This window comes from Phalacrocorax carbo, chromosome 13, assembly GCF_963921805.1.
Source record: "Phalacrocorax carbo chromosome 13, bPhaCar2.1, whole genome shotgun sequence".
NCBI lineage: Eukaryota > Metazoa > Chordata > Aves > Suliformes > Phalacrocoracidae > Phalacrocorax > Phalacrocorax carbo.
In genome coordinates, this window is record NC_087525.1 from 14028476 (window position 1) to 14041625 (window position 13150).

At 40.9% G+C, this 13150-nt stretch overlaps 1 protein-coding gene across 2 annotated transcripts in view; it reads right to left on the reverse strand.

Moving 5' to 3' along the window:
* The window catches only part of CSGALNACT2 (chondroitin sulfate N-acetylgalactosaminyltransferase 2), a 35417-nt gene that overhangs the window by 2758 nt on the left and 19509 nt on the right, over positions 1-13150 (reverse strand). For both annotated transcript variants that reach the window (XM_064464873.1, XM_064464874.1), the window contains 5 exons: positions 6282-6498; positions 5640-5741; positions 3709-3887; positions 1932-2026; positions 406-487 (listed from right to left, as the gene is read on the reverse strand). In XM_064464873.1, coding sequence (XP_064320943.1) covers positions 406-487; positions 1932-2026; positions 3709-3887; positions 5640-5741; positions 6282-6498 — 675 coding nt within the window. The remainder of the gene's footprint in view (positions 1-405; positions 488-1931; positions 2027-3708; positions 3888-5639; positions 5742-6281; positions 6499-13150) is intronic.

Below are 13150 nucleotides of genomic sequence, written 5' to 3' on the forward strand. Positions count from 1 at the left end.
AAGCGTATTTCTGAAGCCTCAAACAACTATATTCAACTACTCGAGGTTATTTAAACGAAAGAATTTGCATGCGTCTTGTTTGCGTTAGTGGTTTACTTGAGTGTTGTTATTTCTTAAGCTTGATTGATTTGGTTCAGGCACTCACAAGTACAAAAATATGAAGTATTTTTAGAAGTTCTAGAATGAATGTCGTTACTAAAAATACCTTGACTTTTAACAAATGCTCATCAGCCCAGACATCAATACCTAGAAAAACCGACTTATCTCACTGGCCAAACTTGTCAAGCAAGTCTGACTACTGGGCTTGGGAAGATAAAAGAAATAAACCCACTGCTTTCCTCTCGTTAGATAAGAACAGGGAATCAATGTTTAAACACAAATCTTTTTTTTTTAGTTGCATCTTACCAACAGTCAGAAAGTCTGTCCGATACTGACAAGTCATCCCAAAGCCAAAATCCCGCCAGAAACCAGAATCCTTCTTGTGTACCTGAAAATTTTAAAACAGTATCATTTTTAAATGCAAAATACCTTGAAGAAGGTACATTGTGCCTGGTTTTGGACAAAGCTAAGCCCTTGCGGTCATTCGCTTAGTGCAGGACCCAGCATGTAACACTTCTAGTACTTCTGTGCCATGCACAGATTTGGGCTTCCTAATGACCTGCTGTTACTTCACCCTTTGCCATCTGATTCCAAATACTTGCATCGCAGTTTCCTTTCTGCCACACCACCTCTATTGTCTATGGATCTGCTCAGAACAAGCAGTAAATTTTTGGTAGTCTATTGCCAAATCATCTGTTCCAAATCCCCCAGTTCCTACCTAGTTTCTAAGGCCACATTTGTCTCTTCTTGTCCTGGTATGACAAGGAAAGGTAAGTTCTGTGATTGAAGTCAGCAACCACAAAGTTGTTGGATTCAAAAGGGCAAAGAGCAGAGTTGTCAGGCAGGAGCTCACTCCCCTCTCAGCTGTGACTATGTGGGGCCGTACGCAAAAGCTTCCCTCCTACTTGCAGTAGGACCCTTGCAAACCAGTGTAGGGGGCGAGGGTTGTTTTTCCTCTTTTCTTAGTAAGGCTATGTTACACTCTCCTTTCTCTCCTCTAAGCCTGTCTACCTCAGAAGCCCCAGCTGTGAAACCCAGTTTCATTTATGCAGTCTCTTGAAAGAGAGTCGGCTGGACACTGACGGCAGCCATTCCACCTTCAAGCAACAAAGACCCAGAAACACAATACATACTTCTTTCTTTCTGCTGAGCCCCAAGTTACCCTTAAACCTATCCTCTTGACTGTTCATGGGGTTTATTTGTTTATTATGTTGACTACAAGCTTCCCTAGAAGCAGTGTTTCTCATTCCAAAAGCAAGATGCAATTAACAGTATAACAGCCCATGGTTCTGGCAGATGTAGGATGGCAAAGGCAAAGGAACAATCTGCACAGAGAACAGCTGTCTGCGGCACCAGAAAAGCAGCCGACTGAACATCTCAGCCCACCCCGAGTTCCACGGCACATTTCCTGCAACCACCATTTGGTAGTTAGGAAAGAGGGCTGATACTGAGGGAAGCTTATCAAGCACCATTCATAGGGTTTTTTTTTCCCCTTTCACCACTTCCTTGTTTGCTGGAACCCAAGACAGAAGTTGCTGCTATGTTGTGCCACTATCCTCCTAAAACACTGACTTTCCAAGTCAGAATTAAGCAATAAATCAGAACTACCAACTTTGTTTTTTAATCCAGGTAGAACTCCCAAGTTTATCTAAGAATGAGTTTTGTACTGTTTGATAAACTTTTCTTCCAAGTGCTTTGCCCATAATGGAGAAGTGTTTAGATACGCACTGCCAAAGGTCATAAGATATCCCAAACAGACTATTAAGTTGCACTTAATTTTGTTTTAACACAAAGCACGACTAACTCTACCTAGAATAAATCACGCTGCTTACCAACTGTTGCTCCACAGGGGGTGGTATGTCTTGGTTGGCATAGACAATAGCAGGATTATAGAGGCTGAATACCACAGGATAAAAAACCTTTTTCCCTGAAAGTTGAAAGGTAATTGTTACTCACTGTGGGCATTACTTCTGAAGGCAAGAAGAAACTAGAAATACTCTACGTGATATATTAGTTATTAGCCATCTAGTGAAAACAAAGAAGTGTAAGGTCTAACTGCTACGATTTCCCATTGAGGTAGTAGCCCATAGCACGTAGTGAGGCAGAGCCTCACTTAAAACAGTTTTAAAAAATACATGTGTGTGTGTGTTTGCATATTTATATGCAAGCTATAGGTATACATTTACATCTAGTTATACACACTTATCTACATATAAAGTATTGTATAAAATTTTCTATCACATTGTGCTATAAACACAATTACTACATATCACATGCGCTATATCACAATATCGTATTAGATGACAGTAAAGAATCCCTGCAATGATGGACTGCAGTAAAGCTAAAAAATAACCAAGTCCAAGTAACATCTTGCATAGCTTGCGTTGTATGACTGTGCCTCTTTCCATGAGCATTTAAAAGTCTGTACACCCAGGATGTCCTGCAAGAGCTTTCAGCATCGTGAGCATCCTGATTATGCCGTGACACTAGTTCTATGCCTACCACAGAAACCAGATAAATATTTTTCAAGGCCCTCTTGCATTGCCAGTGGCGCAAACGTATTGATGACAGCCCACAAGAATGCTCAGTACCCTGATTTGGGCATGAACTCTCAATGTGTGAGAAGCATTTTCAGATCTCACTGGAAGCAAAGGTGACAAACTGCCAGTGTGAATTGTCAAGCAGTCTCTCAAACTCCCTTCCTTGTGAAAGCTCACAAGACACTCCTCTCCAAAGCTTTTCCAATTATTTTTACAACTCGTTTCATGAAGTGCAGAGACAGACAGAAATGAAAGAAAAAGCTAGAAACAGAATCCAAGTATCTGGCTTATAGCAGACTTTCTTGACTGTTTTTTATGTGAACAAAAAGTACCTATTCATTCCAAATTGACATTTGGAGAAAATGGTTTCTGGCTGCAAGAAATCTGGAATAAGAGTAAGCATTAAAAAAAAACAAACAAACGTTTGACAGGAGGAGGTCTTAACTAGCACGCTTGTTAACTCAAGAAAGCTTTATCCTTCTTGGTAGAAGCTCGTAGAACAAACAAGCTTCATGCAGACTTGAGGAAAAGGGCCAGAAAATTTCAGAGCTTGGGACGTCGATGCAGAACATCAGAGCTCAGTCTCTCTAAGGAGCACATTGGGTAGCTCTGCTGAAAACCATTCGCATGTGATGTGTCTTGGCCGTACAAGTGAGAGAAGACATGAACCAAACTTGTTAAAAGATTTCAGTATAATAAAAATCAGCTTCCGCCGTAAGTGCCGCATTTTGGTTTGCCATACAAATTTAGATGCGGGCTAACTGTTAAAGCAATTAAAGCTGTCTAAAAGAAACCTGGATGGTAAATCTTAAGAAAAAGTTAAAATTGTACTTATTGAACAAAAAAGACAACATGTTCTTTAAACCAGCTACACTAAGGCGAAAGTTATTTCTCTAGTCTAAATACTATATACTATTGTCTTTTGTGCACAGAGTATTCTTCACCTTCCTAGGTGCGTGGCATTGAAGAAGCTCCACCATTCAAGCTAGTTTTCTATATCCTCGACACAGGTCAGTTTAAGCCAAACGAGATGACAAGACCCCATCACAGCAATTGTAAAGGAACATACCAGGCTCAGCATTTAAGCGACAGCTGTTAAGGAACTCGGCTGTGAAATAAACATCAACATCACAGAAGAACATCAGGACCTCATCCTTCTCCCAGGCCCTGGCACCCACATCAAGTCCCCGGCCTCGGTTAAATTCCTCATTCAGAGAGACGAGCGTGTAATTGTGGAAGTTAGTTTCTCTAGAAGAAAAACAGAGCCAAACCCAAAATCAATCTGTGTGGGGTCGGAATGGACCATTTATACTTTTTCAGCATCTTACAGTAATTTCATTCCGGAGATTTTTTTAAAAAAAAAAAAACAAAACAGTTATTTCATGGGTATGAGACAAAAATACCTGTTCCACTTAGTTGACCATTTTAAGTGTCAGAGTTTAGATGTGAAAAGACAGACCTCAGTCTTCCTTCATAACTTCACTTTGCATTTAATCATTCAGACAGATTTAAAAGGCCTTTTGGCATCTGATGTGACTTAAAGTGTTCTCTAAAGGTACAATGCCATCTAAAATTTGTCCCCGCAAACTAAGAAGTCCCAACTAACAGAGCAATAACTCTTCCTTCACTATGTCAGAGAAGAAAGCAAATGGAAAGCCAGAGTCCCAGCACCACCAAACTCAAGAGGCGAAAGGCCATCTGTCTGGCAATGCCACCACAACCCAGTCAGTTTGATTCTCTTCACTGTTTTGTACCAGTAGCACACAGGCCTCTACTCATCGCGGAGAAGGGAAGGAGCAGCAAAGGGAGATTGGAAATATACCCAGGGAGTATCTACAAAGTTAAGTGTCTCTTCGGAGACACTGCAGAGGTCAATGCTTGCAGAGAACAGAGTAGATACTCAACAGTAGCACCACTAAGAAGATAAAGAACCAGATAAGTGCCCAGGGTGCTTGCAGCCCTGAATCTGACTCAACGCTGTGAGAAGAGGATATCTCATGGGGAGCACGGCAGGCAGCAGAGAGGCCTCAGAAACAGAGGCAGTCAGCACTCGGCAAGCCAGATGCCGGGGAGGCTCTGTGGGAGGAAGGCAGCAGCACTCCTCCCTTCCTAGAAGATGTCTGTGCACACCAGGCCAACTCGCCATCACATTTTAAGCCAGTGACACAATAGCCTGTGCTTAATATGAATGAAATAATTATTATTAATAATAATTATAAGAATGAAATGCCCACTTCACCAAGAACAATCTTGGCCTGCATTGTGAGATGGGGATACTTGGGAGCTCAGCTTGTCCTTGGCTAACAAGGGTAACAGGCTCCCAGCTCAGGGACGAGCACAAGAGCTCAGGCAGAGAAGGAGCCATTAGCTACAGGCTTAAGGATGCTATTACCTGTCCCATCCCTCTGGAGCCAAAAAACTATAACATTTGGGTACTTTAAATCCATACTACTGTAATGCTATTTGCTGAGACAGTGTTTAAATTTTTTTTATAGCGGAGGGTGAGTATGGGCCCAGTCCCCTAGTACCTAGAGGACAGAGGGGAAAGCTCAACTTCTCACGCTCAGCAGCCCACCAGCCTGCTTTGACTATGTTTCTCTTCCTGATCATTAAATAAAACAGATTCTCCGGTGAAAACTATCAAAATGTACATCCCAGTTCCAAAGAACTTTAATTCTGATCAATCTCTTAGCATGACTGAATATTGACTGCAAAACCCACCCCTGCTGGTTTTTGTGCTGTCAGATAGAAAGCTCAAAGCCACTGCTGTTAGTCTTTTTTGGCCTTTAACTTGATTTTTGGTAGTCTTTACGAGACTTTTGCAACTTAAGCTGTAAAATGCCAACCAAAAAATAGTGTACTGTAAATAAAGCTTACTTTTCCTATTAACCTGTAAGGGACTATAAAATTATCCTTTTTATTATTTCATCCTTTTTAAAAAACATTTTAAATCCCAATCAATATTGTTTGTATTGACTGACATTAGATCGATGTACTTACCTAGCTACGGATTCTAGGATGCTTTTTACTTCTGATAGCCCGTCTTGTCCAAAATACACCACTGTGAGGTGAACACGCTTATCCTGATGAATACACACATCCCTATAAGCACAAAGATAAGCTGATATTAATAATTACTTGCAACACAACAGAAGCTTCCAGTACTTAAAAGTAATTGCATTTAAAAGTATTAGCAGATTTAAGTATTCTGGTCAGACTTCAACTAGATTTTACAGAAAACAAGGAAAGATGTTTTCTGTCTTCGTTCCCCACCTTTCCCATTTGAATCAGAAGGTTCCAATACTGTGTGTCTCACTCCAACACCTTATTTTATAAACAGGAGCTCAAGAACTGTTGCAACTACAGAAGCCACATTCAAGATCATCTGTGTCCAGGTTCACAGTGGTCCTGGCATTTGGTCTAGAAGGGATTTTTGGCGCAGTTTGAGAATCTCTTAAGTCCTTTTAGAAGGAATATTTTCTCCACACAACAGGTTCAGTTACAAACATCCCAAGGCAGTTGCACACAATGTTGGAATCGTTAGTTCTGCCGCAAATCCACCAGACGAGAAATTCATTTTGAAAACGAAACAAAATACTGAAAATCAGCAATATAGCTCACTGTACAATCTCATGCACCTACCTAAAGTTTTGCATAAATTGTGCAAATGCCTCAGTTCTTCCAGCAAGAGGGACAATAATGTTAATGATTGATCTAGAAATATCGACCGTTTCACTCTTCACTTTCATGAGGGGTCCAAAAGGTCGGAACAAGGTGACATGCCTGTATTCCATGCCATCCATCTTCTTATAAAACAGCTCATACTGTGTCCCCTTATCTCTTTCTGTACGATAGTAACCTGAAGAATAAGTCACACAAGTAATTTGTAAAGTCAAAGATCCCAGCAATTTTATTTCAGAAACACGGTTTTTCCTGAGAACTATAAAGAAGTGAAAAATAAAGCTTTTGGGGCAAAGCTTCTGGTGTTTTCCTAAAAACAAACAGAAAAAGAAACCCACAAACCACCAGTTATCACAATCGCCCTCCTACCTTCTTAGGCCAGATCTGAAAAACAATCTCAAACAACCACCAGCTTTCCCTGCTTCTTCGATAGGTTTTATGCTCCTTCATCAACCTCTCAGGCGGAATTAGAGTTGGATTTTCCCAACACAAAACGGAATTCAACTATTCGCTATGGAAAAGGATGGCTGAAATCTAATATTGCCTGTTCTTAGGCCCTTCAGTAAGGATCTTCCCCTGAGCGAGTCCTCAGTAAAAGCTGAGATCATCTGGCCAGCAATCAACACAACACAAGCTGTGGCAGAACAAATGACACAGTAACTCACTTGACAAAGCCTGTCAAATCTGAAATGTGATATCTAAAAAAGATAATCCACACGATAAATGCTGGAATGCTTTAAAACTGTTTTCACTGCTGGCCACTAGCTACAGTGCTTTCTGTCCCATAAATAAGGCTAGTGGCATTTTACTGCAGCTATGGGCCTCTAAGGATGTAACCAGAAGTGTTCTACATAGCTGTAACACTTTGAGAAAACAATACCAGTTCTCCATGAACAGGATTATCTATTGAGAGACATTTTATTCCTAGTGGGTAGGGAAACCTATCCTGTTCAGAACAAATATTTAGGTTAGCTGGTCGCTTTCATTTAAGGACCATCAAGGAAACAACTCAAGCCAACATCCTCTCTAATTTTACACCACAAAGGAAAAGACCAAGACTTATCTGTGGTGATAATTCTGTATCTCTACTAACCTGAGAGTATGAAATGATGGCAGGAAAAATCCTCCAATAGAATTGCCCTCTGTTCAACCCATCTCAGCTCTTCTCTCTCCCCAACAAAGAAATGGTATATTATAAGGAAGAAACATAAGCTACACTATAAACCAAACAACTTCCAGTTGAGCTGACCACACAGACCGTTGAGAAAGTTATGAATAGCTGCATATCCCCCAGGTGTGATCAACACAACAGCCTTTACACCACACAACCAGTGTATTTCCTGGCAGGCCTGAACTGCCTCTTTTCCTGCAAGCCAGCCTCCAGAGCAGCTGAAATCCTCTCCCAGCCTCCCACCCAGAAAGGAGGTGGCCAGGCACAGGATAGATGACACGTTCTGGTGATGCAAAGGGTTGTCTTTTGTGCTCAGTATAGATGCTGTCCTTTTTGCTGTTATTGTCTTTTTTTGCAACGGAAATCAAGAGGGGGTCAAGGGTCATGAAGGGAGAATACCTCAAACTTCAAGCAGCTTGGTTTTATTTGTGTACCTCAGGAACCAGAAAGGAGTGATCTTAGAGCTTTGCTTCTCTCCCTGTGCCCAGGCCAATATTCCTCCATGTTCCCTTCCTCTCATTACCTTCTGATTCAATGCAAGCAGCAAAGGAAGGTGTACACCACCTTGCCCCCAACTTTTTCCCTCTATACCCCAGGCCCCCTTACAGAGAGTCCTTTCCCTAAATCCACCTAACTCCCTCCATGTTCGTCTGCTCCAGCTTCCCTCCCCAAACCAACGCCAGTTCCATTTGTCGACGTTCCCTCTTTCAGCCCCTGCCCTGTATCTGCCCAGCAGCCCCTCTTTTACAGCCAGCTCCCTATTCCCCTCCAATATTCAGCTCTGTAATACACTTTCTTGCGGGCAAGCACGTGCCCTGGCAGATCCGATGGGAAATGCCTGGGGGAGGCATGGTGTGGCAGACCAAGCTGGTGACGTCCCACTAGAAGTAAATGGTGACTCAATCTAACCTTTCAACTTAAATGCTTTTTACCCTCTGAAACAATACCAAGACCTAGAAATCCACCTTCACTCCTTTGTGAAGACAGAGCTGCATATAATATGCACCACATTGTAACGCTCAGGAAAAGCATGACAGTTTCAACTCAGTATTAATTACAACTACTGAAAAGGGTGTGTCAAACAATGAAAGTCCACAATGTTCACTGTTAGAAGCTGAAAAAGGTCTTAAATCCTTCTCAGTCCTTTTCCACTCCAACCCTCTGTGCTACGTAGTCCAGCGCTGTAGCTTGAAAACAGCTCCTTGGTTACTTGAGCAGCTGATGCGCCACGGTGTTTGCACACCATGCTCTCATGCAATAAGGCCCAAATACTTTGTACCAGTACTCCTGCATAAATTAACATTCAGTACTATTATATTCCTTCCTCCAGTATCCAATAGCTGCTTACAGAGGAAAACACCGTTTACAACATAAGTGAAGTTTTTAAGCAGCACATCAGAGTTGCCAACGGCTTATCTTTAATCAAAGGACAAACTTAGATGTCAGTCCACTACAGAAGGCTGTAGTACAGAAAAAATAATTCAGATTAAAGTAACTTCAAATAACCCCACGCCACTGTAACTTCATACAGGCCTTAATACGCAAGTCCAAATCTGAATAGCGCCTTGTCAACATTCAATTGCTGGAATGTAAGTTTCCAAACATTTGAATTGCAACATCCTACCAGCACCACAGTTCTTTTAAAGAGCAAGTATGTGGTCCTCAACATATTCTCCTTGCTATGAGCTAACCTCCATAGGCAATCTACTCATTTGAATACTTCTATGTCATTAAACCTGCTATACACAGAAGCCAGAATTGAGAACAGCCAGAAAAAGAACCCACATCTGTTTTACTTCTTAGTGTATTCAGGTTTTTAACGCTTGGGACTGACTCATGTAATAAAACCTGCAATCTCACCTTCCAACTAGCACACCCTGGCTGCCATCCAAAACAGAGCTCTATAAGCAAAGAGGTAAAAAGCAGCAGAAATAATTTAACAGCTGTTATTCCTGGTCCACGGAGCTTTACTCCCTTTGCAGAAGTTCTGTTTCTCACCAAACAAATTAAATCTTAGGAATACTGGGGATCAATTACTATCAAAGCCAAAAAGCTGTGCTTCTATGGCACTGAATACTATTACTTGTTTTACAACTACCACAAAAGCTACCAAGAAAGTGTTTGGTCTGTGGAATTTAAGGCAAAAGGACTTTTTTTGGTGTGTATTAAAATTCTCCATTGAAGTTCCCAGGACACTGGCCAGTTTCTGGTCTTACACAGGGCATACTAAAGGGGGTGTTTGCATGACAAACAGCCCACACCAGTCTATGGATGGCAAGGACTCCAGGAGAGTTTGGACTTCGAGCTTGCAGCATTGGGATAAACGATTTTTTCCATGCCAAGGACATATTTTGGGTGGGGAGTGTTCCCTTGAGATTCAGACCTAAAGATAGTTTCTGGACTTTGCCAAGTTCTAACTGGAAACACAGAAGCAAGAGAAGTGTGCCCAAACAGAATTCCAGACATCCAATAACAAGATCTTTATTAGGGATTAACTAATTGCTAACTAGCTTTTGAAAATATGCTAATGCCTCTGTTTTCTGAAGGTTAATTTTAAACGTCTATCCAATTGAAAAGCTTTCAATTTCCTGATAAAATAAAACAGTTTCCCTGATAAATGTAACCCAAATAAATCAGTTACAACAAAGTACAGACATCCATGAAGGCTCCTGAGTTTTGCATCATTACAAGACTTAATGTCACAGGCTTCTGAAGGAAGGGGAGAGACAGAGGTAAATACTATTATGCTCTTCCCATCTTAATTATCCTCTGTTTCTCAATATTATTAAACACTGATCTCAAAGAAATCTATTTTTAATCCAGGCCTACCTTAGAATGCCCAGTTCAGCAAATGGGTTCATTGTTGGTACCCCTAGACCCCTTCATTTATGAAAATATCTAATATTGCAACTTCTATTCTCTTCAGGGATACTCTTCACCCAAGGGAAACAGTGCACTCCCGCTTCTCATACGCTTAGATCTAATGGAGATATTAAGGGAAAAAAGCTGCAAAGCATTTCTCCAACAGCAACTGCAGAACAAGAATTTTTTCTAAGGTCAAGTTTTTGTTATGTTAATATTAGAACTCTGGAAGTTTCCTTTGGGGTTGCAGCAAAGCAAAAAAGGTAACAATGCTGCAATCAGAGCCCTGCAGAGCAGAGAAACTTGCTGGTTTTCTTTTTATCAGCAAAGCAAGTCAATTGAGCCTTGTCAAAAAAACTTGGGAGCTTTCAGAAACTATCTCTATAGCTGCGACACACGCTTGCAAATCTTTTTTTTTTTTACTTGGTGTTATTACTTTCGTCTCTGTTAGGCAGACAGTTCTGCCTAATCGCAACTCCAAAACATATTTGGTCATTACTCTGTTTTGCAACGCCAAAAAAACCCGACCATCAGTTAGATAACACTTGAACAGGCTGCTCCCTGTCATGGGTACAGCTTCCTTGCACCACTGAATATCTTCATGTAGAGACCACAGAGGCTGCACATGCAGAAAAAAAAAGCTGCATGAATAGTTAAATTAGGGGCACAGAGCAAAAAGAGCAGCAACAAGAAAGCTACCATCCATCAGCATATAGTTTGAAGTTTTTTGGGCCACATGGTATGAGAGTAATAAAAACCAGTCAATTCAGACTACCACATATTACTGAGTAATTAAGTGTACTCTTTCAGAAAAGTTTATTTAGGAAATGTCTATTTATAAAATACAAAAGGCAGATTAAGATTAAAATCATGTCATTAGTCTTTGTTGTCATAAATGACTCCAATATAGGTAAACCCTAAAATACAGCAAGAAAAAGCATTCTTTATGCTTTTACAAACCAAGACAGTGATATTCCACTGAGTGGCAAAGAAACTGTAAATGCTGGGGAAGAACTTCAGACATTCACTGGTGATAAAGGGATACCATTAGGTAAAACTGTCTATAAAAGATTCTAAACTTATTTAAACAGCCACCAGGTTCTCTAAGAATTTACTAATACAACTTAAAAGTTCACAGCACAACAGATTATGTAGCTCCAAGTTCAGTCTAGTATCTCATATCTGAGGAAAAAGCTGACGCGATTCCCAGAACCAAACGTTTACCTACATGAGAAGTTAGCGTATTGAGGTTGGAAGCTAAAACACTTCTAGAATAAAAATGCCGGTTTCTAGTTTAGCTTATACTTGTGGCAGTTTTGTGGGTAAGTTTTTGTAGATAGATATGCATTAGTTTTGAGAAAAAAAAACACCTTCAAGTCAGAACAAAAGCAAAAATAATTTATCTATATTAAGCATAAAATATGATGGCTATGTATTAACTAATGCAAGTATTAGTTTTCCCTTTTGCCCCCCCAACCCCCCCAAGTAATCCAGACACCAAGTTTCTCAGCCTCTTGTTTCAAATGGCATAAAACTCTATAGTCTTAGTCCTAAATCACTTACTTGAAATAAGCTTTAGCAGCTGAGGATACAGAACTTAAGTGACAAACTACTTGTTAAAGTTGGCCTGAGTTAAAACAAATTGTTTCTCTGAACGCGCACCGCTAATCCAGCAACGATTTAGTTGTGCTCTTAGGACATTTACAGGAACTGTTGTGACTTCAGCAGATGCACCAAGTCTGCTCCAAAACTGGAACCCACTGGTTTATGACAGCTTAAGAGAGCAGTATTTCCTAAGTGGAAGGACATCAACTTTCCAGCTGCACTTCCATCAAACGAGGATGTGCAAACTGCCAAGCCAGGCAGCGCTGGAGCCCAGCCACAGGGCTGCAGGGGAGGGGCCAGCAGCCACCACTGCCGGGGGTTCCATTTCTCACCTCTGTGTTTTGGAACAAACAGAAGGAAGGGGGGAAAAAAAAGGTGTTAATATTCAGACCAGCTTTGTTTGCTGGCCCAGTGTCTAAATTAGCCAGTCGTATTCTCACATAAACACAGAATACCCACACAACCCACAACTCGTGTCTGAAACAAGAGTGATATATATCACTATGGCTAGTTGCTAACACACCCATATGAGCTACAGCATAAAAAGAGATTATTTTAAGTGTTGAGTATTTTTTCTATAGTTCCTGTAACCCATGCTTGAAGAAATGTCCTTTACAACAAAAGGAAACTAGTTCAACTTCCAAAACCAATTATCAGTATACTGGTGTAACAGAGGCAGGGGCCTAAGCACAGTTCTGAGCTCCTACATCTCCTTGCTTTCTTGGAGGTCTGCGGTCATTAAAGGCAGTACACTAAAAAGTGAATAACTGTTTCAGAACTGGTAAAAAAAAATATCCAGTAGAGTATAAGCAGCAGTATAAGCAGTAAAGGAAAAGCAGCTGCACACTTAATATAAAAAGAAAACAAAAGATTGCAAGAACGACTACTTCCAGACAAAATACTATGGTTTTAAGTAAAAACTGCAGTAAGAGCCTAACACTGAACTGGCTGTGTTACACCGAGACAGCTGAGTGAGTGGATTCTACAGCCTGCCCCACCTTCTGGAACGAAGAAGAGTACTTGCATTGAACTTTAAACACAGTAGCTGCTAAAAGCAGAGACTACTTGCACTGCAGACGAATTACATCATCTCAGACTGAAAGAACTGATTATTTCAAGGCCAACGGTACCTTTCTCCAGCATCTGTTTGTTTAGAAGTGCAGACATCAGTACTGCCGAGATCCAGAATCCC